The sequence below is a fragment of the Apteryx mantelli genome, chromosome 29 (genome assembly GCF_036417845.1).
Source record: "Apteryx mantelli isolate bAptMan1 chromosome 29, bAptMan1.hap1, whole genome shotgun sequence".
NCBI lineage: Eukaryota > Metazoa > Chordata > Aves > Apterygiformes > Apterygidae > Apteryx > Apteryx mantelli.
The window spans coordinates 5,232,796-5,256,928 of record NC_090006.1 but is presented as its reverse complement, the minus strand read 5'-3'; the positions used below and the strand labels follow the sequence as shown (position 1 = coordinate 5,256,928).

Here is a 24,133-nt window from a genome sequence, read left to right as displayed (position 1 = left end):
CCTGCTCTGCTAACAAGATGTGACAAGCTGAAGTGAACAGTTAGACAGAAAGCATCAGGATTTCACAGCATATTTTGCCAGCAACTTGTTTTTTCAGCTGTTTTTTTCTTTTTTTTTTTTTTTCCTCTTAGCATTCTAGCAACTGAAATCTATCCTAGGCTTCTACTGACATTATCAAGACAGTGGATGACAGGCAAAACGTGTCCACAAGCAATTCAGACTCTCCCTGCTAAGTAATCATAAACACTGCAAGTTTGCAACAAAGCAAGCAGCTGTCTTTCTGCCTGGACAAGGGCTGCTTCCTCACAAATTGAGGCTCTGTGGGTTTTACAGCTGTTGGACAATGACTCTGCCTGTTCTCTCCTTCTCTTCTCTCTCTTTTTTCCTCTTTCTTTCTTTTAATGGAAAATATCTCAGCATTACCAGGACTCAAGCGGCCCCCTCTAGCAGTGAATCAATACAGCCAAGTGACTAGGCTTTAACTTCTCTTCTGGCTGTCGCTCCCGGAATTGGCACAGAGGGGTTGTGTTACTCGCACATCCTCCTTTCCAAGGGTTTATTACCTTCGATCACATTTCTTACAGGGAAGCACATTTTTTATTTGGGGGGTGAGGGGAAGGATTTAATAGCACCAACCTGCAGTCCCAGAGGTGCTGAGAATGGAGAGGCTGGGGAGTGTGGGTTGGATTTGGGAGAGCTCCTGGAAAGGTAGTAACCTTGAGTTTTGCAATTTCCTTCCAGTCAGCTAGAGCATGTATGGAGCCCCAGAAGAAACCCTTATCCCTGACCTAAATACAGGCAAGAGGAGAGTGAAGATTACTCTTTATTACTTCTTTGCTTTGATAGAGTTGATCCTGCCTTGGACTGACTTGCTACATGAGCTCTTAAAGGCCTTTGCAGATCTCTTTTCTATGATACTTTCTGAGGCAGCCTGCAACAGATGCCCCCTCTGTAAAGCTTTCTTCAAGCTGCGGTTAGAGAAGTGCCTGCAACACAGTCTGAGTGGTGGATTTACCTCCCCTCAGCTGGTAATTACTGCCCCCTCAGCTGAGCGTGCAATTGCTCCTGGGCTGTTTCAGTGCCATGTAAATCATGCTTTCTCAAATCCCTTTTAGTATGCTGCCATAATGCTGCTCTTTGACCCTGCACTACCCCCTTCGACAAGGCCACCCTGACTCTTAACTTAGAGCAAGCTTAATTTTACCTTGTTATGCTACAGCTCTCTGTGCCCTCTGCACTCCCTCCTTCTGTCACCCCCCTCTTCAGTGGGTCTATCAAGTGGTACATGTTGGATGAAATACATAAATTCTTTCTGTTTATGACTGAGTATAATAAAGTCTGGTGACTGTGCCTTCCAGGTGGCTTTTGGACATGCAGCATTTAGGGCATGAAGTGATTGATCTCTGATCTTTAAAACAGGGCTGTGAAAACCATAGTGAATTTGCATGCATGTGGAGTATAAAGCTAGGAAACAGCAGCTCTGATACTCTCTAGCCCCTGCCCTTTATTTCCTTGTGTTGAGTTTTCCATGTTTGACGATGCAGAGTAGTGATTTATGTATAACCAGAGCAGCCTCCAGTGGTTGGATCTGTGAACTCTTCCAAGCTGCCCTTTTATCTTCAGCTCACTTGTGGGTTTTGCAGACCCCTAATCCTGATTTCTGCCTGCTCCGAGCTCACTTTAGGAGAAGGGAGGAGAGCTGGGAGCAGCGTGTTCCCTGGTTATTCTGCTGGGAGCAGATTCCATCGCTAATTGAGCTGAAAACAGCTGCTCCATCCTCGCTGCCGCGGGCCTGCTGTGCACAGCAGTTCTTGACAATAGCTGAGATGCAGGGATGCCAGAGCCGCCTCTGCCAGCATCCCGCCCCTCTTGTAACAGCAGCACACCCTCCGCAGCAGGGACTTCTGCCAGTCGGGGTGCAGCAAATCTGTGTCGGCACTATCATTAAAAACAATCCAGCCCTACATGGTGCTCTACAGCAGTGCCCATGACCAGGGGGAACCTGGGCCCTACCTCTCCTGTGGCTATGCTCCCACATAATCTTTATCTGCTAAGGACCAGGTGGCCCTGCTCAGTTACTGGGCTCAGGCATCACAGAGTGATAAAGCTCCTTGGAAAGTGAGGTTGCTGGGTGTCTTCGTGGCCAGTCCTGGCAGCTGGATGCTTCCCAGAGAGAGCAGCTTTGAGAGTCACTGCTGGCAGGAGAGAGGGAAAGAACTAAGATGTGACTTGGGGAGAGGAGGAAGAAAAGGGCCTTCTGATGTTTCTTTCGTGTTTGTCTTTTAAATTCTCTCTCCCTGCCTTGATGATTAGTTCTCAGAATGATTCTTGCTTCTCAGAGCCCTCCGGGGCAAAACACATGAGAGACAGAATTTTCACCCCGGAGTGATAAAGGGAGCTGGGGAAACTGAGCAAGACATATGGGAAAGTCACAGCAAACCCCTAATGGTATTTGTGCCCCCACCGAGCCTGCAGCCCAGTTCCACTGCTCTGAGCTGCTCCTTGCCTTTAAGGACAGGAGCTTCAGAAGCAATGCACCAAGCTGATAAATCCTACCAGGGAGCAAGGGAGTGAATCAGTCTCTGCTACAGCAATGATGTTTATGGAAAACAGGGAGAGGAGGTGAGGCAGAGAGGTCTGTTTTGTCTGAGAAACTTCCCTTATAAAAACAGATTGCTAACACTTTTCCTTGATGCAGCTGTCCAGGCATTTCAAAGTGCCTGAGATTTCATTATCTAAGAAGCAGTCACTGGCTTTGCTGGGAACTTCAGGCTGTTTTACAAAGCATTTTGATTATTATTATTATTGGTATAAAAACATATGAACCACTAATTCTCTGTTTAAATGACCAGCAAGTTCCCTGCAAGCAACACTCTGCCAAACCATTTATCCACCTGATTTTTCCATGTAGATTTTTTTGGATTCAGTTTTAACCTTTTTTGATGGGGGTTGGAGGCACTTCTGTTTAGAAGTACATTGCAGGCTACTGAGAGCATGCTTCCTTGGTGCAGAAAGGGAGAGGGCCGCTGCTTGCCCACACTGAAGGTGTCTCACAGAGCTGTGAAAATGCAAACTTACCTTTACATCATTTGCCAGGAGCTGGAGGAGTGCTGCCAGGCAGAAGTGAAAAGTTCAACCTTTCTGCAGGTAAGTGGAATCAAAACCCTTATTCAGGACAAAGGACAGGCTTTTCCCAAGCTGGCAGCATCACACAGCAGAAGTACGGCTAGTTCAGTGAGCAAGGTCAGCTTGCTCTCCCAAGGCCTCCTGGTATATCTCTCCCTCACTGTCGTCTGTGCACCCCAGGAGCCTGGGCATGGAGGAGCTGGAACAAACTGCGGAGGGGAAAATAAATCAGGTCTCTGGGTGCCAATTCTCACACTTTGAATGGGAGCCAAAGGGTGGGATCAGTGACTGCTCCTTGCCGCCTGGGAGCAGAGGCAGCTGGCTGCAGGGTAGGATTTCTTGAGGGCAGAAGCTTTTGGAGCCCATGCTAGGAGGTGAAAGGTGGCTCCTGGCCAGGCAGCTGGGCTGTATCTGTTAGCTCTGTCTATCTGTGCCTGGAGGTGGTGTGTGTCCAAAGCCAGTTGAACCCATATATGCTCTTAGCCTCTACCACAGCTGCTCTGACAACATTGTCCTATCATTTAGCTATGCACCAAAGTGGGGGGCGGGGAGGGAAAAAACAAGGTCTGTGACCTACTGAAAGGTGTGAGCTGCTTTGAGGTTGCGCTTCTGGGACCTGTGCTGTCAGTGGCACGTGTTGAAAATGCCCGGCTAAACCTCATTGCATATATGTACTCTGGTGCAGATGGGAGAGGATGGGTGTCTGGTAATGGTGAGTTCGTCCTTGAAGCTTCTGGGGTTGCATCCAGGGCTGGTCACAGGTTCAGCTAAAAACAAAACAGGCAAATTTCACAATTTTTAGTCAAAGAGGAGTGAGGGAGGGAATGCCATAAATGTCATTTTGGATCTTCTTAGAATATGTTGTTTGGCCTGGAACAGCATTTTTTTGATTCTTCCTCAGTTATTTTTCCCACTGAACATTCCTTTCTAATTTGAGTCAAACTTTTAAATTGAAAGACAGCACTTCAAAGGGAAAAGGAAAAATTTCTGCCTGGAAAATATTTAACTGAAATATTTCAGCATTTCTGAAATGAGTGGTGTCATTTAGAATATGTCAAAACAAAAAGCTTCAATCTTTTGAGTGTTTCCTCTTTTTTTCTTTTTTTTTCCAGGTAAAAGTATTCCCTTAGACATGAATTTGTGAATAGTTTTAAGTCCCCCCAGCTCCTCACAAAGGCTTATTAGCAAATGAAGAAAATATCACCAAGCCCTGGCTCTGCCAAACAGACCCTAGCAAGGGGGCTGGACAAGGTCAACTATAAAAAAAGAAATGAAGGAGCATCCTCTGGAGACAGCTGCAGACTTGCAATATAGGTAATCATGTCATAAGTACCACTTTATTGGCTTTTTCTTCTCTCTTTCTCTGTGTGCCTGTGGCTTTTGGTTTGCTGGGGGAGGAGAAGTGAGAGCAAAGCCAGCAGGAGAATTTTGATGTTATTGTGGCTGTTGTTTATTTGTCTGCGTAGTAATGTGAATGTATATGCATGTCTGTGCATGCCTGTATGTGATCTCTGTATTTGTGTCCATCTCCCTCTTTCCCCCTGTATCCATCCATGCACGGCATGATATAAACAAACCTGCCTCTGGACATGTCATGGCTTAAAATAGATGTTCATACATCAGCCTTTCCACGGCGGCAGCAGCAGCAGCAGGAAGACATGGCCGACTGGATCTGACTACAACACTCAGTTTGAGCCGAGAAATCACAGCCCTCACAAAGGTAGAGTAACGGGTGGGCGTCTCCTTCCTCCTGCGTGTCTGTCTGTCTGTCTCTGCAGAATGTGTGGGGTTGAGCAGCCTGCGCTTGTTCAGCAGTGCTTCTTCAGAGCTCGCTCTGTGTGTCTAGGCAGGCTCCGGCTGTTTCTCTCTTCCCTCCCTCCGAGCATGGCACAACTGGCAGGGGCTCAAGAGGCAGCCGGCAGTGTGCGTGGGAGAGTGGGGTGCAAGCCCCTGGGCTCGGCCGCCCAGCGGGGGGTGCAGCTGATGCTTCCGAGGGGTTTAAGTGCCAGGAGTGCTTTGGGACCTCTTCTGAGGTCCTGGGCATGGGGTGGTTTCTCTTCCCTTGCAGAGCTTTCTGGGCGCTGGCGTGGCGGGGTGTTGTGGGGTGGAATGCTGGAGGGCAGCTTCATGCCTGAGATTTCTAGAGCTGCATCCCAGAATAGGTGTGGTTTGCTATTGTACTAGCCGGCCGTAGCAATAAGAGGGTTTGCTATTAGGCTAGTTATAGCCTCACACCGATGATTCGGTGTTTTTCAGACCCCTCTGCTATTTGCTTCCTAAAGTTGCCCAGGGCATTGTGGAGCTGGTGGCATTTGGCTCGGCTGCAGCCAAGGTCACACAAGGTTTAAGGGCCTGCTCCATTTGCAGGGCCCTGTCACTCTGTCACGCTGAATGTCTTTTCCAGGTGCAGTTTGCCAAGTCTTAATTCCCAGCATTAAAGAATCCAAAATTCATCAGGGCAGGGGCGATGTGTCAGGGTCAGACCTGACCTGTGCCCCATGCTGGGGAAGCGTGTGTTAAGCTGAGTGCCAGCTGCGAGCAGTCCTGGCAGCGCAGCCCGCTCCTGTGCTGCACCCCGGTGCGCCAAAGGCAGGGTCGGAGCTGGCCCATCTGCAACAGGGAGCAGGGAGAGAGGCATCTGTGGGCCTCTGGACTCCCTCTGAGTTCCTCCATGCCCTTGCAATGTTTTCCTCCTTTGTGCACTGCCAAGAAGGTGGCTAGAGGCTTCTTCTTTCTGTACTGTTGGCTGCTGGCCGGTGCCTTAGGCAAAATGTCAAAGCAGACAGACCAGCGCTCTGATCCAGCCTGGCCAGTCCAAGGTCATTGCATTGCCTTCTCCCGAGCCCCAAAGACAAGCGGCTGGTGCTGAGCTGCTGCTGAGGAGAGGATTGCGATGGGATGCCCCTTGGACAGGTTCCCAGCCCCTCCAAGGCAGCTCAGGGCAGCAGTGTGGTGGCTGGAGAGGGAGAGTTATATTCTCATCTGGGGGGGCTTCAGTCAGTGCCAGTTAGAGGGGCAGCAGCAAGCAAGCAAAAAAGGCGGCTGTGACTAACGTTTGCCTGCAGGGCTGAGTTACTGCTCTGCATGGGTAAGACCGTCCAGGGAGGTTTCCTGCAGATGGGTAACAAGTATCAGGATGATCTAAAGGTTTGAGAGCAGAACTGCATCCTAAAGGATCTGCTCTGTAAAAGGAGCTTTCTCATCCCCTGAAATTAACTCTTCCCACCCCAACCCAGTCCTAGATGTTTAAATGCAGCAGGAGGACTGCTGTACTTGGGGGGTTAATCCAGCTGCTCCCTCCCTGCAGACTTTTCTGCCTGGTCTGTGGGAGGCTGGGTCCTGGCCAGGCTCCTCAGGGTGCCGCGTGGAATCCTCCACCTGTTTGGGGTTTTTCCTCTCCTCCCCAATCCTGGTGTCTTGCCCAGAGCCCTGGCTGCCTTTCATCGCTTCTGATCGCAGGTTGGCAGCATCAGCTCTTGAGCTGGCATTGTCATGCTGGCAGGCAGAGCCCCCGAGCCAGCTCAGAAGGAAGGTGGTCCTGTATAAAGCATCTCTTGCCAATATGGCCTCAACCCAAAGACATGAGGCTGCAACAGTACCTCAGCCCACGGAGACTCAGCAATCTGGCTGCCTCTCCAGATTGACTCACCAGCCCTGGCATCATAAACTTCTTCCTGTTGCTTCTTGGAAGGGAGTATAGGTGATACTCTTTTTTGCACTGGGAATGATTGGGTAGCTGGCTTTACATGGCCACCTCATCAAGAAGATCAGACTTGGCTGCTTTGGGCCAGTATTTCTACACAGGGGATGGAATGAGAGGTCCCCAGTTCTTCTAATGGGATCTCCACTGTTTCCGTGACAGGACCGTGGGTGGCAGCAGCAGCAGAAGCGACCTCCAGGCCACTCTCCGGCCTTCGCGAACCCACAGGTATGCCTTGTGGGTCTCGGCAGCTCCAATGGCTTTCCTGTCCAGGTTCTCCAGGAATGGCACCAGGTCACCGAGCCGGGGCTCACGGGAAGAGCGCAACAACCACCCCATCCTCAGCGTCTTCGAGCTTGAAAGGTTGCTGTACACAGGAAAGACTGCCTGTAATCATGCTGATGAGGTCTGGCCAGGACTCTACCTGGGAGATCAGTATGTGTCATATGGGCCTGAACTTGGGCGTTCAGGGATGTGTGAAATTGGGAAATCTGGGAGAGGAAGGATGGGAAGTGTGAGGGGGAGAAAAGGATGTGAGGCAAGGCAGGACATGATGGATTTGATATGGAGAGGAGGAGGAGGATGGACAGTAGCACTGCTGTAGGGAGCATTTGGAGTGCTCTTTGGTAGGGTGGGTGGCTGTTCTGCAGCCAACCCCAGGAGACAGGGACCATGAGACTGACTTAAAATTCAAGAATCTGTGGCATTTTTCCTTTGCCCCCGTGGTTTCTCAGCCATAAATGTGTGCCTAGGACAGCCCTTGAACTGTCCTTGGAAACATTTCTTTAATGAAAGCTAAGTTTCTTGGGTGATAACCGGCTTTGTCTCTGAATTTGAGACAGATGTTAGGCCTGTGGTTAAAGCAGTGCCATCACTGTGCAGTGTGAGGGGTCTCTGATACACCATCAGTTAAACCAGGAACCTTTTTGCTAAACTTATGCATCTGTTCTTCACCTTCTGCACTTTCCTCCTTCCTTGCAGAGATATAGCAGCTAACCGGCGCGAGCTGGCTCACCTGCGGATCACCCACATCCTCAACGCCTCGCACAGTAAATGGAGAGGAGGTGCTGAGTACTACGAGGGCACGGGCATCCGCTACCTGGGCATTGAGGCCCATGACTCGCCTTCCTTTGACATGAGCCCCTACTTCTATCCTGCAGCTGACTTCATCCACCAGGCGCTGAATGAAGGTTGGTGGCAGAGACGACTAGGAGAGAAGTGGGGAGCAGGGGGGGAAGAAACTCACCTGGGCAGGTGGGAAGCTGGTTTGAAATCCTTGTTGTTAAACATACAAGGGAAAAAAAGGATTTCTAGCCTGGGTGGTGTTTCCTGCATAGGATCGCCTCTTCCAAAGAGGAATTAGGCTAGGTCAGGGCGCTGGCCTCCCAGGTTGCAGTCCCAGCCAGTGTCCTTGGCTGTGACTGGTCCTGTTTAGGTTGTTTTGAAAGACGATGATGCACAGATACCCCTTGCCGAGGGACCTCAGTGCATCACAGAGTCATAGTCTCACCAAGGCCCAATGTCTAACCCAGGAGGGCAGCACACCTGAGCCACGGCTCCAGGATGTACCATGGCAAATAGTTAGATTCTGAATAGGTTTTTTTCTGAAATTGGGACATTTGGCCTGCTGTGACACAGCCACTCTGTTTCCCTCCACCCCCCAGGAAGAATCCTTGTGCACTGTGCTGTTGGGGTGAGCAGGTCGGCCACCTTGGTCCTCGCCTACCTCATGATCCGCCACCACATGCCCCTGGTAGAAGCCATAAAGACGGTCAAGGACCACCGCGGTATCATCCCCAATCGGGGTTTCTTGCGCCAACTGGTCGCCCTGGACAACGCCCTGAGGCTGAAGAGGAGCATGTGAAGGAGGACGCGAAGGGCTGCGCAGTGCGGGCGTTGCGTGTGCAGTGTGCACCTGACCCCGGTGCCTGCTGAGTGGCAGAGATAGGGCTTTCCTTATGGTGCAGATGCTTGGCAGCTAATGGGTTATATGCAAGTGGCCCCCCGACCCCCCAGCTAAGGGGTACCCCAGATACGCGAGCTATTCCCAGTGGTAAAGCATAAGCCCTCGACCTGCAATCTTGCCACCTAGGTAGGCCTAATATATAGCCTCCTTCCCAGCCTGCTCACTCAAAGATGTATCCGGAGGGATCCCTTAGACCCACATTTCAGGTTATTCTCTATCCCTGCTGGCTCTGGGAAGCCTTCAAGGGTTGGTTCTCTCACCTGGCGGACGCATTCACCAGGCCAGTCCCATCCCTCTCTCCCAGGAGATCCAAGCTCTGTGTTCCTTGTTTTCCATTCATTTTTTGGTCTGTGTGTGGCAATGTGACTCAGGCCTGGCGTGTGGGCTGTGTTAAACAGGCCTTTTGTCATAGTGTTTGGATGTCCTCCGTGCCTAGTGTTAACATGTAAGAATAAAGACACTGCTAAGGAAAAAGTCTGGCCATTTCTCCTCTGTTTTGGGACATAATCCGTGTTGGGCTTCTTCATAGGAGTTTGAGGGAGAGCATCACTCTGGATGCTCTGGGCTGAGATAGGCCCAAATCCTCCCGAATGCTGGGTCCAGAGGTTCAGGTCAGAGGCTGAACTTTTTTTACTGAGACCCCACTGGTAGCTGGTGCCTGTGCTGAGCCGCCCCAGTCTGGTTTTCTCCAGTAGTGGGGACAGAAAGGGGAGCTCTGAGTAGAGCCTGTCTGGCAGTGCACCAGCTCTGCCTGTGCTTCGCAGGGTTGTTAAGATTTCTCACTACTTTGGGAGGTTGTGAGCAGAGAGGACAGGACTGATGAAGGCGAGAGGTGGCTTTTGTGTGCTCAAGTATGGATTCCTTATTAAAGCTCTCAGCCCCAAATTCCAGTAGGAAGCAGGGGAGAGAAGAGCGAGAAGTGAACTTCTCCTTGGATACAGATCAGCACTGGACCAAAGCAGAGAGAGATGTTCATATGAGGGAAAAGCATCCTTCAATCCAGCACGGGGATCCAAGCTTATGAGGCCATGGGAGGCCAGCACGGGCCCAGGACCAGCATCTTCTGCTTCTTGGCAATGCTGCTGGGAGAGATGCCAGCCCTGCTCCACTTGGCTGCATATGCTGCCTGCCCTCCTGGCAGCCTGGGGTAGGTGGCTCCAGCCCAGCTGCTCTCACATCTGCCTGGGCTGGCAGCAGGGTCGGGGGGCTTTGCCTTCCTCCCGGGATGCCAGTGAGGGCAGGGTGGCCCCAGCCTGTCCTGCTGGGCCAGGCCCTGCATGGCTCCATCTGGAGAGGCAAAACCCGGGTGGGGGGCCCTCCCTGATGAAGACGCCCCTGCAGTGGAGGCCCTGAAGCCCCCAGCTCGGCAGGGAAGGAAAAGCGCAGCACCCCAGGCTGCAGTGCCCGCGTGTGGGGTAGCGGGTGCACAGGGGTGCTCAGCCTGCTGCCAGGGTTTCCATCCATCACGAGATGGCGATGTTGATCTCCCAAAAGCAAGCAGACGCTAGCTATCCACTGAGGCTAGCCGAAAGACTAGCTCCCCACAGGCCTGTGAAAAGCAGCTTCCCTGCTTGCGGGGGGCAGGACAGGCGAGCTGGGCCCTGGGGAGAGCAGGCACCAGGGTCGGGAGCCAGCGGCGAAGGTGGTGGCCGGGCCCCCTGGGCTGTCCCTGCATGCTGCCAGCACTCATTGCCGCCCGCCCTTATTATCGCTCCGTTCTTCCTCCGCTTCTGGAGAACGTGCGAAGCGCGACTTGGCTGCCGGCTGCATCTCGTGCCCAGATCTCATAAACATGTAGTGATGAGCCTGATGGCCACAGGGAGTGAGCTGCTGGTCTCAGGGTGCAGCCTGCCTGCATGGGGCTCCCCCACGTACCCAGCCTGCGTCTGGGGGTGCCATGGGGCCTGTCTGGCTGCCGGGGAGACGTGGGGAGAAGCACCCCCTTGCTTTTGTCAGCACAGAGCGTGTTTATGTGATGTTGGTCGAGGGTGAAGGATTGAATCTACTTGTACTTCACGGGGGTTTTGAGGAGTAAATAGAGCGCTCTGAGGCCTGTGCTAGAGCACCCCATCCCTGCCAGCGGGTGCCTCCAAGTGGTGCTGCTCCCGGGAATGCCTTTCTTTGCTCTCCCGATTGCACTCAAGCTCAACTCTTTAGTTTGCCACAGCCCTGAGAACCTGCTAACATGTTGCCCAACTCCTGTTTTAGGGACTCTGCTCATACAGGACCCTGATGTGCCCCAGGGTGTTCGGGGCATGGCGCCAGCCCAGCAAGGCACCAGCAGAGAGAACAACAGATCTGACTGCTGGCGCCAGAGCCGAGGTTACCTGGATGGAGGGCTGCAGCCTCAGAGGCAAGGAGGGGCCGGTGTTGGGCAATGCGTAGGGGTTGGTTGCACTCTGCTGCGGCACTGGGTGTTGCTAGGGCTGTGGGAGACTCCAGAAGCTTCAAGGGGTGTGCGTGCAGCTTGGCAAGGTCCCAGGGTTGTTGTAAAATGCCTCCTGTCTGGTTTTGCAATTCTGCTTTGTGCTCCTTGCCACTACGCGCAGCTCCCTTTGTGCAGCCTGCTGCTGATCAGGCCCCGAACTCCGAGTGCTGCCATTGTGCAGTAAAGCTGGGATCAGGGAGGCTCAGAGCACAAGGGGAGATTGCATTTGTTTGAGGATCAGCAAACTAATCCAGAGCGGGAAATCACTGACAGAGCTTGGGGTGTGCTGTACCCCCCGTGTGCTTGCAGTGGTTGGATGCCTGTGTCGAGGGGTCGTTGTGTCGCTTGGGAAAGCACCCGGATTTCCGGAGGGCCGTCTGTCTGCAGAGGCCCAGCCACCAGGGGCACAGACCTGCCCGGGCCCCAGGACTGTTAGTGCAGGATGATGCACAGAGCCCGCAGTGCTGCTGCCCCACGCACGGGGCACATGGGGGAACAGCAAGCAGTTTCACAGCCCCGTGCTGCCAGTCCTGCCGCCCTCGTGGTCCCCGGTCACCTGCAGGAGCCAAAGTTTGGACAGATGCTGATCACATCCAAACCTCCTCCGCATGCCCTGCACAAGGCAGAGCAACCCTGAGGTCAGCACCTTCAGGGAGGCTCTTCCAAAGGGCCGGGTCCATACGCGAGGGCTGCGTGAGTTCCAGCCTGTGGCAGGCGAAGCAGGTAATCAAAACTGGGGAGGCGCGCGGAGCGTTTCTGCGGGGCGATGGAGCCGTCGCGCTGTACGCGGAGCAGAGCTCCTGGCTGCGCGCGGCGGAGAGGTGCATCGCGGGCACACGGACCGCAGCGATGCGCGTCGCAAGAACGCCCGGCGCAGGAGCGTGCTATTGCAGCAGCACCCAGCGCAGAAGCCGCCCCGGGGCCCCGGCTTTCTCAGCCCTCGTCCCCCCCCCCCCCGCAGAGCTCGCGGTGCTCGGCGCTGCGCACGCCGCGGGGAGCTGCGCGCCGGGGCGGCTCCGGGGCGGGGTTTGCGGGCAGGGCCGCGCCCGGCCATGGCCCCGCGCCGCGCACGGCGGAGCCGCCCCGGCCCCGCTCCCGGCCGCGGCGAGCGGCGCCCCGCGGCCCCTGCATGTCCCCTGTCCAGTGGTGCAACGGTGAGAGCGGGCTGCGCCGCGGAGGGGGGGGGGCGGGCGGGTTTGGGGCGGGGGGGCCGCTGCTTGCTTCCCTCCCTGCCTGCCTCCCTCCCGCGGCGGCGACGGCGAGCGGGGCCGAGCCCCAGCCCCCGACGGGGCTTTGGCCTCCGCGCGGCCCCCGCGGGGCTCGGGGCTCCCCCCGATCCGCAGGGAGCCGCGGCCGAGCCGGGGATCGCTTTGCTCGGGCAGCGGCGCATCCTGCTCAGCTCCCGGGAGTAAAGCTAGTTCCTAAGTTAACTGGCGGTGCTTTCGCTTCTTACTCTATTTAAAACGAAAAATCCCTCCTTCACGTGTGGCAGAAAGGGGATAAACCTCTTTTAGGAGGACCCCAGGCAAGGCCTTGGCTCCTCTCTTTGGTGTTAGCCGTAAGAAGTTCACATGAACGTGGAACTGAGTTTGCACATGCGAGGGGTTTCTGGTTAAATAAAAAGTGGTTTGTTTTTATGACTAAGTAGTTGGGAAGCTGTGCTGGGAATTCCACCATCAAAGCCATGCCTGAGCAACAAAGGCTGGATTATTTTAATTTATGGAAGAGTTGCAGCCTTTGAAGCTAAATATAATGCAACCAGTGGCTTCCTCTCCTGTAACACACACCTTGTGTGTTGTGCAAGCTGGGGGGTGAGAAGCCATCGGTCCTGCGGGCAGTTAGCTGTGGACATGTGGTGAGTGCCTGGATTTCCTTTAAATGGGTACATGTAAATGCACCACAGCAGAAAATGCAAACTTGGCTGTATAAAGGAAACCTCCTAAATAAGGGAGACTTTGCTTTTAGAGGCTCTGAGCAACCACAGCTCTCTCCAGCTTCCCAGGGTGTGGGTTCTGGGAAGCACCGAGAACAGAGCCCACCCTTGTTCGAAGGTCAGAACGTGGGTTTGGGAGACTAGCCATAGGCATCTGACTTGTACATTTTGGCTTTAAGCCCTGACCTTGCAAATCAGTGAAGTCCAGAAAAATTACTTATCCACGAACTGTTGAAGGCTTCTGCAGAATTGGGGCTGTTGGTGTAAATAAATCCAAGACCCAGTAAACAAATCAAGTTTTCAACATAAATAGGTGTATTCAAAATTTCTTAACAGAAGTGAACTCTGTGCTGGTACAGATGGAATTTCAGCTCCTCTTTTGCAGAGATTCAATGCTTCACCCTTTTCCCTCCTGTTGTTCTAGCTGTAGTTTGATGGACTCTAGTCACCAAGCACGAGCCAGGTAACTTTATCTGGAGGGGAACTGGTTATCCCCACTGTAAACTGCTTGGTTTAGGGATGACTTTTGCAGCAAGCCTGTTCTAGCATCACAGCAAAAATTTTACGGATGCTGCTTTCAATTTTTGAATGCAAAGCCCACAGCTTTTGTGTGGGAGTAGAAAGAATGGTTTTATTTAATGACCTGCTGAGTTTTCCATTTGTTTTATTGAACAAGAACTGGGGTGAGGGAGAAGCTCTGCTCAGCAAAAACCCCGTGCCTGCACAGTACGGGGAGAGACGTGGGTCTGCCCTGACTCGACGTAACGTGGGCTCGGCGACTGCAGACTGTTGTGTCCGGAGGGCCGAGCTGCGCGGCCTCGCTGGAGGAGCAGGGCCTGCGTTCAGCCAGGCTGGTAGAGGGGGGTTGCGAACGTTAAAGTCGTGCCGTTTGGCTGCCAAACTCCCTGGCTCCCAAGCTCTGCCCATAGACTTATAGCAAAGGCAAGTCCCCTGGACCACACATCTCTCTGTTGGTTGTTTTGGGGAAGAGAGCAGCCTTGGGGCTCCCGGCGTGTTCCCAGGAGTGTTGCAGCGTCAGCCTGCAACGAGAAGGGGACGCGGTTAAGTGCTGTGGTTTTCCTCTGTAGGAAAGAAAGGACCCGGAGAGGATAATTCCTGCTTGTGCTAATGAGACAGTTTGCTTAAGTAAAAGAAAGCAATATTTCTACATTGCCTCCAACTTCGTTTAAACCCTCGCAGTGCCAGCGGCTCATCTGCAGGCATCTGGTCCGCAACCACAGCGGGGTGGTGCCGGCTGCGCCCGTCTGCAGCGGGTGCGTAGCTGGGCGTCTTGCACGGGTCCTCGGGATGTGTCGGTACTCCCCGAGCGTGGGGCGCGATGGGACAAGCCTCTATATGCGTTTGAACCCCAGCTGAGTTAAACCAGGCCGGGAGAGCCTTTCCCAGCCAAGGGCCAAGCGAGCAGTTCCTGGTCCGGCTGCGCAAAACCAAGCGCCTTGCCGTTTCCCAGGGGCTGGGGGGAGCAGGGCTGTGGGACTGACTTAAAACCTGCCTGGGTGCTTGTACCTCGCCTTGCAGAAAGACTATTCAGGCCAGCTCAGATCTGCCAGGAGCCGTGTGGGTCGGAGGAGGAGGTGCCCTGCGCTGGCAGAAACCCCCAGCTGCACCTCTGCTGGTTGGGCTTGCAAGGGGCGTTTTTGCGGTTCGCGTGAAAAAACATTGTGCCGGCAAAATAAGCCTCCTTTCTGAGTACCCGTCTTGGACTAGGAAGGGCCCAGAAGGTCAGTGCATGTCTGTAGATACTTTCATGGATATCCAGGGAGCTCTCCTTATCTTTTTTGGCTAAATAATGGTTCCAGCGTACTGCTCTCAAGACTTCTGGTTTCTGGTGCAAAATTGGCCCTGGGTAGATTGAAGCTGGTGAGGTGGGTTCTTTTGGTTTGGTTTTGGTGCCTAGCAGGCCTATATCTTAGTGTTGGTTAAAAATAAGTTTGATCTATTCCTTTTCAAGCAAAAATAAGAATGTCTTTGTCAGACAAAAGGGTTTGCACTAATCAAAACCATAGCTAAGCTAACTTGCTCACTCTCGATAAACTCTGTGTGGAGGAGGAGGAGGCTGAAGGAGCTGGCCGGACCAGGGAGAAGCTTGTTTTTTGGGCAGGTTGGGGGTCTGGGCGAGCCGGGTCCAAGTACGTGGCTGCATTGCCTCGTTCAGACTCACTGCACTAGGGCTGCTCCTAGCAGGACCTTGTCCTGGCCCTCTGACTCGAAAAGGACACTTTCCCAGCACCGCGCTCACTTTTTGGCACTTCTGACGGGAACTCATGAATTCTTTAGAGCCTATTTAGCAAGAACGAGCCTTGCTAAGCTGGTGAATCTAAAATTAGCCTCGCCAGCTGTGTTGCAGCTGGCAGGAACATGTTAGTCCAGCTCTTCCCTGCTTCCTTCGGTACAGGGCTGTAAGTTGTAGCTTCTCTCCTTCCACCCCAATTTTGCCCTACTGCTGGTTTGCCGGCCCATCGCTCCGTGCCCATGCCAGCTCCTCCGACGCAGCTGAGCCCGCTGTTACCAGTATTACGGCTCCTGATGAAGCAGCGATTTGAAATGCTGATGGGTGTCTTTTACACACAGCTGTTGCCACCCGTGGGGAACCTGGGCCTGGAGCACGGAGCAGCCCTCGGCGAGCAGCTTGCGGTGTCGGGAGCGAGTTTGTGCCCCGCGGGACAGGGCTCCGAGGGCAGAGCCCCCGCACAGGGGCTCGGCGGCGGAACGGTTTGGCCACAGTGCGTTGTGCTGGGCGTCCGAACGCTGTTTTGAACGTCTCCTGCAAGCAGGTAGCAGAGAAAAGGTGGTATTAAACGGTCCCAGTGCAAAGCCTGCCTTCTGGGCACTGCTTTCCGGGGTTATGGCCAGAGCTGGAAAGCAGAACCCCCAAATCCCCGAATCCTTGGCTAGGGGCTTCACAGCCGGGCTGCCCTTCCCCTCCAGCAGCCGCAGGGCCTCAGCCTGCGCCTCCTGAGCACGAACCCGTCCTGCGGCAGAGCAGTCGCTGCCTGGGGCCCGAGGGAGGCCGCTCGCCCAGCCGCCGCTCGCCCGGCCCCACGATGGGGTTATAACCTGGTTTGGGGCAGTTTCTCTCGTCCCTGCTCTTGTGGCGCAGAGGCCGATGGCTGGTGCTCTTCAGCAGATTCTTGGAATAGCTCTCAGTCCTCAGATACTCTTAGGAAGCTTCATTGTTTTTATCCAGTCTTCTACACGTTTATGCCCCGTTATTGCTACCACAATCCACAGCTCTTTTTGGCTGACTTCAAATGAGCCTTCCTGTATCCATCAACAGCTGCTGCGCAGCCTGTGTCCCATTTGAGGCCACCGTGGATACCATCATTATCTCATTTACTTGTTCAGTGGGTTTTTTTAACAGTTGATCTAATTTATATTTTTTGTGAGCATTTCTCAATCATTTCCAGCAGGGAAATGGGGAAAAAAAAAAACCACAACTTTTCCTGCACCTGGTAGTCTTGAGAGCAGGAAGCTGGAAGCGCAGGAGGAATGCAGGGATTTTGGACCCTACAAACAAATACTCCCTTTCCTGGTCTTCTAGCACATTGTAGACACTGTTACTGGACTGGAGATTTTCTCCCTGTCTGCAATGGGGAGGAAACCAGGCAGACGAAACCTCAGGCTTTCTCTGTTTGTGCAGAGTTCGGCCCTGCCACCCATTCGCTTTCTGCCTCTGGTGGTGGAAAGCAAATTTCATCCTCTGATGAGAAGCAGGAGGAGGATTTTAATGGGCTGTAATTAAAACCATAAGTGTTTCTTTAGGAGTTTTTTAATGAGATTCCGCAGAGCAGGAACAGAGGGTGCTGGAGCGGGAAGGGTGGGGGCAGATGCTCTCTGGAGCACAGATGGGGCCTCCCTTCGGAGGCTGCTCTCCTTTAAAGTCCCATGTGAGCGAGATCTAACGTGAAATCAAAGCTTCTGGTTCTGTGGGGTCAGCATGATTCTGAGACACAAAAAACTGTGCTTATTGTGCTAGAATTTGACTTTGCAGCAACTCCCAGAAGAGGCAGTTTGCAGTGGGTTTGGTGTTTTCCTTGTGTTTTTCCTCCTTTGCTAGGTGTGAACCCTTCTCATCTTTTCTCGCTGTTCCTGGGTATTTTGTAACACCCTCCTCCATATTCCACCACGGTGTCAGACTCGGAGGGAGAGGCAGCAGCCGAAGTAGCGGCTTGTGTCAGGCGGGTGCTGGGGGCCGCGTCTTTGCTCCAGAGGGGAATTTGCTAGGGGTGCTGCCACGTGCTCCCAGCGCTGGGACGTGCGGACCCATCGCTTCTCCTGGAGCTGAGAAGGACCCAGTCACTTGCTGCTTCTGGCTCCTGCAAGGCAGTGACAAGCTGTTCTTGTTTTTCAAGCTTTTTTTTTTTCCCCCTCTGTCCTTGCATAAATCCCCGTTTGACTTCCATGTATTCCTATGGAGATGAATACATGGGGCCTCCTTTTCTTCAGGTGCCTGGATTCTGCCCTGGGTACGTTCATGCTGCCGGAGGATGGTTTAGTCATTGCGGTTGGTAACACAGCGGTGGCTGTTGTCAGTGCTGGCGCGGCCTCGCTCTAAGGGGCTGCTGCTGCTCCTGGAGAGATCTTCGATTTACAGGCCACAGGATGATGTCTTGGTTTTATATTTTCTGCCCACTTTGCAGACTCCAGAGGGGACTTAGTAATCAGCCCAGGCGCTCTCCGCTTTCACAGTAAACCTGCAGTCGCTCTGGATAGCAATTTGCTAGGCGATGCAGGGGATGGAGCAGGCAGGATTGCTCCCGGGGGCCGCGGCAGCTCCGAGGACGGGGCTCAGGGCACGGAGCGGCTGCTCCCCGTCGGGGCTTCCCGGCACGGCTGCCGTCGGCTGGGGATGCTGCCCTGGGAAACCAGAGCAGGAGGTTTGCAGCCCCTCTGCATGACCCGCAAAGCAGCCTGCGTGTGAGGAGCCGCCTGCAGGGTCTCCAGAGGCTAACGAGAGCCCGCAGAGCACAGTAACGAGCTGCCGTTGTGCAGCCCTGGGTCCTGGGCTCCGAGAGACGCAGCCCGCGCTGGCCCCAGGCTCTGGCACTTTGCAGCCCACGTCCCTCTCTCTGTGCTCCGTACAGAGCTCCATACAGAGCACAGTGGGTTATCTTGGATATTTGTATGGCATGATAAAGGGTAAGTCTTAATCTTCTTCCATTCCTCCCCTCTTTTTCCCCTCTTTCATTCTAAATGCTGCTTTTTCTCTCTCTCCCCCCTGCAAAGGGTGCTTCTGCGGTCTGGGGCTGATTTATACCAATAAATCGTGCACGATGCCTCCCATCACTTTCCAGGACCTGCCGCTGAACATCTACATGGTCATTTTTGGCACTGGCATCTTCGTCTTCGTGCTCAGCCTCATCTTCTGCTGCTACTTCATCAGGTGAGCTGGGGCCTGCTGGGGAAGGTGGCTCCGTGCCATGGGGACACGTGCAGCCTGGGGACATGGCTCTCCGGCCAGCTGGCTGGGATTTGGCTGAAAGAAAACTGAGACTTGTACCGAGGGAGGTGACAGCCCACGGTGCCGGTACTCACAGCCTGGAGAGAAGATGCTGATCCCCCTCCTGGTGCCTTGGGCAGGTTGGTGGTTCAGGTGAGATGTCCTTGCCGGAGGTCCTGGTCCCACTGGTGGCATGGAGGTGCCTTCGGGCTTAGCCAAGGGCTGTCGCAGTCCCAGCGGGCTGCACTCAGGGACGCTGGTGGCAGAGTGGCCCCGGGCACAGCCACGGGCACGCAGGGAGCAGTGAGCACGGCACGAACAGCGGCCGAGGGATCAGAGGCCAATTTTGGCTGCCATTAATAGTCTCTCCAAGGCCTCCTGTAACCTCCACTTAGATCCTGATAGCTATTATTTTTATTAAGCAAATTAGAACCATTTAATCTCCCCCTGTGTTGCCAGGACCTGTTGGCCCCACTTGAGCCATGTGCCTGCTTTCCTTACAGCTTCTGGAGGTGACCCTTGCTGGCCCCGGGGCGGTGCGAGGTGTGACCGTGGGGCACGGCGCTGGGAGCACTCAGCCTGCGGCTCCGAAAAGTTATCTGGCGGGCTTCAGGGGTTGTGTTCCTCCGCACCGTTAAATGTCAGGGGCTGGCTCTGAGCAGCAGCTTCCCTTTTACCTTCGACAAGCTTTTGCCACCTGATCCCTCTTGGAGCAGCCGGATGGTGACCGAGTGGCATCCCCATCCCTGAGTGCTCCCCAGGGTGTCTGCAGTGCCGGACCATTTCGTCCCGCCGTGCTGCCGGGGCTGCAGCTGCACCCGCACCCGGGGCACCGATAGCACCGCCTGGGACGCCAGGGCCCCCCCAGCCCTTGCTGCTGCCTCCTTGTTTTCCCCCCCAAAGTGCTAGGAAGGGTTTGCCAGGAGCATCTGCGCCGCTGCCCCAAGGAGGGGGCTCAGGCGCTCCAGGCGGGATCCCCAGAGCCCCACGCTCCTGCCGGGGCCGGAGCAGGGCAGGAAGCGGCAGGAAGGGGCTCCTGGACGGCCGCATTGTGTGGGCAGGGGCCGGGGCTGTGCTGCGCGCGAGAGGATGTGTCTTTGCATTACCCTCCCTGCGCAGAGAGGGCTATTTTTAAACTCGGAGTCGAGGCAGCAGCTGGCTTTTCCTCTGGGGCCCAAGGAGCTCAGTCCTTTGCTGCGGGAAGCCCCAGCTCCGCCGTTGCCCGTGCACGTCTGCAAAGGGCTTTTGCTGGCAGCAGGGAGCAAAACAGCTCTGACCCCTGGGACCCTCCGGGGCCAGCAAGAGCTGGTGCTGCACGGCAGCTCCCTGCGCCGTCCCCGTCCCCTGCCGTGGCGCCGGGCCAGCCCTTGGGTTGTGCTGACGTAAACCAGCTGCTGGGCTCGGAGGGGGCCGCGGGGTGGGCTGCGTGCGCATGAGTGGTAGCAAGACACTGGATTTTGGAGGAATACCCTGCATTTGGCCTTGCTGTCCTTCAGAGCCTCCTGCAAAGATGTCCCGCACCCAGCCATGTCCCAGCCCGTGCCCGGTCCGAGGGAGGGTGGTCACTGGGGAGGAGCCCGCTGGGCTGCCGCAGCAGCTCTGCAAAGCAAAGGGAAAAGCGTCTCCTAGCCAAGAGGCGTTTTTGTGAAACCCCGGCACAGGTACAAGTGGAAGCACGTTGTGCCTCAGCAGCAGAAGCAAAGGCCTGTGGGCAGCGTCCTGCCCCCAGCGTTAGCATCTTGCTGGATTTTCCTGCAGGACATTTTTCCCCAGCCCCCTCTGCTCGGCTCCAGGCTGCGGCGGCTGGGCTGGGAGCTGCCGACCAGCCGGCGAGTGCTGAAAATACAGCGCTTCCTGGACCTCTAATGACTTCCGAAACGAAACAATCGGGGCTGCGGCGGGGAGACCTTATCGCCCGCTGGCCGCCGGTTCCTGCGGGCCCCGCGGCGGCGTGGGGTGCTGCGCGGCACAGGCAGCGCGGCAGGGGCCCGCCGGAGCCGGCACGGGGCTGCGGGGCTGTGACAGCCCCACGCGGGGCGACGGCCGGGGCACTGATACGCATTGGCTCTACAGTATGAATTTTTGGGGCTGGACTGTCCAGAAGCGACTGTCCCCAACTAACCAGCTCCCTGGAGGATGCTCTGAAACTCACTGCGTGCTTTTTCTCTCCCTCACTAGCAAACTTCGGCATCAGGCTCAGAGTGAAAGATTCGGATACAAGGAGGTAAAGTTTACGGTTGGCTCCTAAATGTGTCCCCTGAGATTCAAGGCTGAGCTGGGGGCTTTCGAGCGGGTCGGACAGTGCTGGGGATGGCAGCAGCGGGGTAGGGGGCTGCTCCCCGCAGTGCTGGGGCACGCGGGACCTGCCGGCCTGCCGCTGGGCTTGGGCTGCAGGTCTGGGCTTGCGTTAAACGCTCGCTTAATTAAAACAGCTGCCGGGATTGTTCTCTGGCCGCGCTGGGTTTAAATGTGCCGCCTCCTTCTCCCGTGCAGGTGGTGTTGAAAGGCGACGCCAGGAAGCTGAACGTGCACGGGGTGAGTGGGACAGCGGCTTGGGGGCACCCAGGGCCCTGCGCTCGGCAGAGGCCATGAGCAGGGCCTCGAAGCTGCGTGGCTCGAGGCGTCCGGAGCCGCCGGGGGGTTGGGGCTCATGGGGACGGCTGCCCGGGGGCGACCTCTCTGCCGCTTTGTGGGGTTGGGGCAGTTTGCGAGCAGAATGAGGCCAGGCTGTCGCACCCAATGGGGAACGTGGCCAGGTTGGGGAGGGAAGCACCCTTCCTGCAGACAGTTTGGGAACTGAGCCAAATTCCCATCTGGAAACACCCTGGAGAGGGGCTCCCTGGGACACGGTGTGGCGGGAAGGCATCGTGCCGGGTCCCGCGTGTCGGCACCGGCCCTCCTCACCGTCCTGGCGTCGCCTCCGCAGCAGACCTGTGCCGTGTGCCTGGAGGATTTCAGAGCGCGAGAGGAGCTGGGCGTGCTGCCGTGCCAGCACGCCTTCCACCGAAAGTGAGTGGGGGCCGGCGGGGGGTTTCCTCGGCGGGGACTGGCACCCTCCTCCCCTTCCTACCTCCGGCTTTCCCGGCTGCAGGTGCCTGGTGAAGTGGCTGGAGGTTCGCTGCGTCTGCCCCATGTGCAACAAGCCCATGGCGGGCGGCGCGGAGCCCCGCGCGGGCGGCGGGACCCTCCTGGACGAGCTGGTGTGAGGGGCCCGCTGCTCCCGGCGGTCTGCGCAGGACCGCGAGGGGCTCTCCGGGGCCGGCCGCGAGGGACCGCGAGGGGCTCTGCACTGCTGCCCGCGAGGGGCTGAGCAGCACCAAGAGCTGCCCTGCAGCCCCGAGGGCAGCCGGGATTTGACAGCTCAGCTCTAAGGTGCAGTTCGGGTTCGTTTAGTTGGGATTTTTAACTCGGAGGTTGTTGTTTGTTGGTTTTTCTTCTCTTTTTTTTTTTTTCCCCCCCCCAGGCTGTCCCTGGCTTCCCCCCAGGGACGCCCCGGGGCAGGGGAACTGCTCTGGCAGCTCCGGGTTTGCGCGCGAAAAGCAAAGCCGCGTCGTGGAGGCGGGGAGGGCGCCGGGCCGCGGGCTCGTGCCCCCGCGCTCCCCGTCTCCTCCCGCTGCCTTTCACTGTACATAGTATTTTTGTACGTAATCTTCTCCAGACGTTCTCAGGCTTCCTACACACCCGGGAGGGTGGAGGATGTACAGTTTTGTGTAAAACACTGATTAAATGGAAGATTTCTCAGCCGGTTTCAGCTGTGAGTGCTTGCTGGGGGCCAGGAGAGCCTGGCAGTGTTTTGGGGAAGCACAAAAAAATATGTTGTTGCTTCTAAAGGAAACAAGAGGCTCAGGACGAAGCTGTGCCCGGTCCACATCCACCCCAATCCCCTCGTCTGGGCCAGCTCCCCTGGCCCGCTGCAGCACGGGGTGACACGGTGACAAGTCACCCTCCCCGTGTCACCAGCTGCCAGCGCGAGAAGGCTGTTGCGCTGGCAGTGCAGCGGCAGCCTTTGCACCTACCAAATGGTTTATGGGCAGATTTTGCTTCTAAAGGACAGTGAGCAGCCCGGGAAGCCCCTCGCCGAGCTGCGGGCAAAGCAGTAATGTGCAACCTCCGGGACGCGTGGCGGTAACAAGCGGTTCCCTGGTGAACAGACGCGACTTGGACGTGCCTTTGCTGCCGCCGCAGTGTGCTGGCGTCTGGCAGCGTGAAGTGTCCGTATTGCACATACGGAGACAGCCAGAAAAGTGGGAGACGGAGCCTGGTACCACCTCGCCTGGCACAGAGGAATGCTTTTTTTTTAAGCACAACATCAAGTGTTACTTTGCAGGCAAAAGACACGCTTAACGGAGCACGCAGTCAAGGGCTGAGGTGTTTCTTTAGGCGCAAGGCTCCGAGTTTCAGCCCCTTTTCCCCAGGGGAGCCTGTGCCTGCGCCTGTCCCCATGAGTGCGGGGAGCCCAGCATGGCCCTGGCAGCGTTTCATGCTGATCGGGGGGGGTGCGGGGGGCCAGCAGGCTGTGGGGACTCTGCCGAGGCTGCACGAGGGGCTGCGACCCTGTCGGGGCAGGCTGGGAACGGCCGCCTCGCAGCCGGATGTGGCCGGTGAGTTTCCAAAGTGCCTGAAATAGCCTCAAGCTGGAAATAGCTCCAAAGGGGAAGTAGCACAGAGGTTAGCACCGAGCTGGAAACGGCACGAGGGTGGTTTTGACTGTTTCCAACAAGGAACAGGGAGGGCGCAGGCCTGCATGGAGCTGTGCTTGGGGGTCCCCATCTGGGTGCGCCTGCCCCACCGGGGCCCAGGGGGTTCCCCAAAAGCTGTGCCTGGGGGGGAACCCCCTGCTTACCGTGGCTGGGCCCCCATCCAGCTGTGCCTGCGGCCCCGACGGTGCCCAGGGGTCCCCACTGCTGCACGCTGGGGTTTCACCCAGCTGTGACCCCACTATAGCGCACTGCGGTCCAGCTGTGCCTGGGGTCCCATCCAGCTGTGCCTGGGGGCCCCCCAAGTTGTGCTCAGCCCTCCCAACTTAGGGAGGGGTGGAAGGATCCACTTGTGCTCAGCAAGGGGGGGGCCCAGCTGTGTTTTGGTGTCCTCTCCAGCAGCGTTTAGCCCCCAAAGCGCGCTGCTCCGCTGAGTTCATCACTAACACACTGATTTTTTCCCACCCTTTCCATTCCCTGAGCAAAATCCCCCCCTTTTTCGCGGAAAAATGACGTTCGCGTGACGCGGGCCCCCGCGCACTTCCCCCCGGCCGCTCAGATGGGGCTGTGCCCTGTCGTAACCAGGTCGGCACATTTCACGCATGCGCGTGACGCTCCCATTCATCATTTGCAACGAACCGGAAGGATCACCCGTTCGTTTCCCGCGCGCCGCCCACCCCGCCGCGCCCCCTGCCCCTAGGTCACGGCGAGGCGAAAGACTCCCTGCCGCCCCCGCTCCGCCCCATCCCGCGCTCCCTCCGCGCGTCCCCCGCTTCCTTCGCCCCCTTCGGGGCCCTCAGCGCCCCTCTGCCCCGCAAACGG

General features: G+C 56.0%; 2 protein-coding genes, 1 long non-coding RNA gene and 1 other non-coding gene across 5 annotated transcripts; 2 read left to right on the top strand and 2 right to left on the bottom strand.

Annotated features, from left to right (window-relative positions):
- Positions 1-4,421: 4,421 nt before the first annotated feature.
- DUSP26 (dual specificity phosphatase 26) lies at positions 4,422-9,250 on the top strand. The gene is made up of 5 exons (XM_013960169.2): positions 4,422-4,440; positions 4,750-4,846; positions 6,989-7,261; positions 7,808-8,016; positions 8,491-9,250. The coding sequence occupies exons 3-5, from the start codon at positions 7,083-7,085 to the stop codon at positions 8,688-8,690; spliced, it is 588 nt and encodes a 195-aa protein (XP_013815623.2). The 5' UTR covers positions 4,422-4,440; positions 4,750-4,846; positions 6,989-7,082; the 3' UTR covers positions 8,691-9,250.
- Positions 9,251-12,275: 3,025 nt separating this feature from the next.
- RNF122 (ring finger protein 122) lies at positions 12,276-22,355 on the top strand. 2 transcript variants are annotated; one of them, XM_067312437.1, is made up of 6 exons: positions 12,276-12,374; positions 18,401-18,557; positions 20,793-20,838; positions 21,108-21,149; positions 21,544-21,623; positions 21,706-22,355. In XM_067312437.1, the coding sequence occupies exons 1-6, from the start codon at positions 12,350-12,352 to the stop codon at positions 21,818-21,820; spliced, it is 465 nt and encodes a 154-aa protein (XP_067168538.1). In that variant the 5' UTR covers positions 12,276-12,349; the 3' UTR covers positions 21,821-22,355. The 2 variants fall into 2 exon arrangements, with proteins under 2 accessions (XP_067168538.1, XP_067168537.1); XM_067312436.1 differs by having other exon boundaries at positions 21,541-21,623.
- On the bottom strand, positions 13,446-23,944 carry LOC136994474 (uncharacterized). Its single transcript, XR_010886547.1, has 2 exons — positions 23,458-23,944; positions 13,446-14,193 (listed from the first exon to the last, which is right to left on the bottom strand). It is a non-coding gene; the product is annotated as an uncharacterized lncRNA (long non-coding RNA).
- Positions 23,865-23,959, bottom strand: LOC136994501 (small nucleolar RNA U13). Its single transcript, XR_010886575.1, has one exon. It is a non-coding gene; the product is annotated as a small nucleolar RNA U13 (small nucleolar RNA).
- Positions 23,960-24,133: the final 174 nt, after the last annotated feature.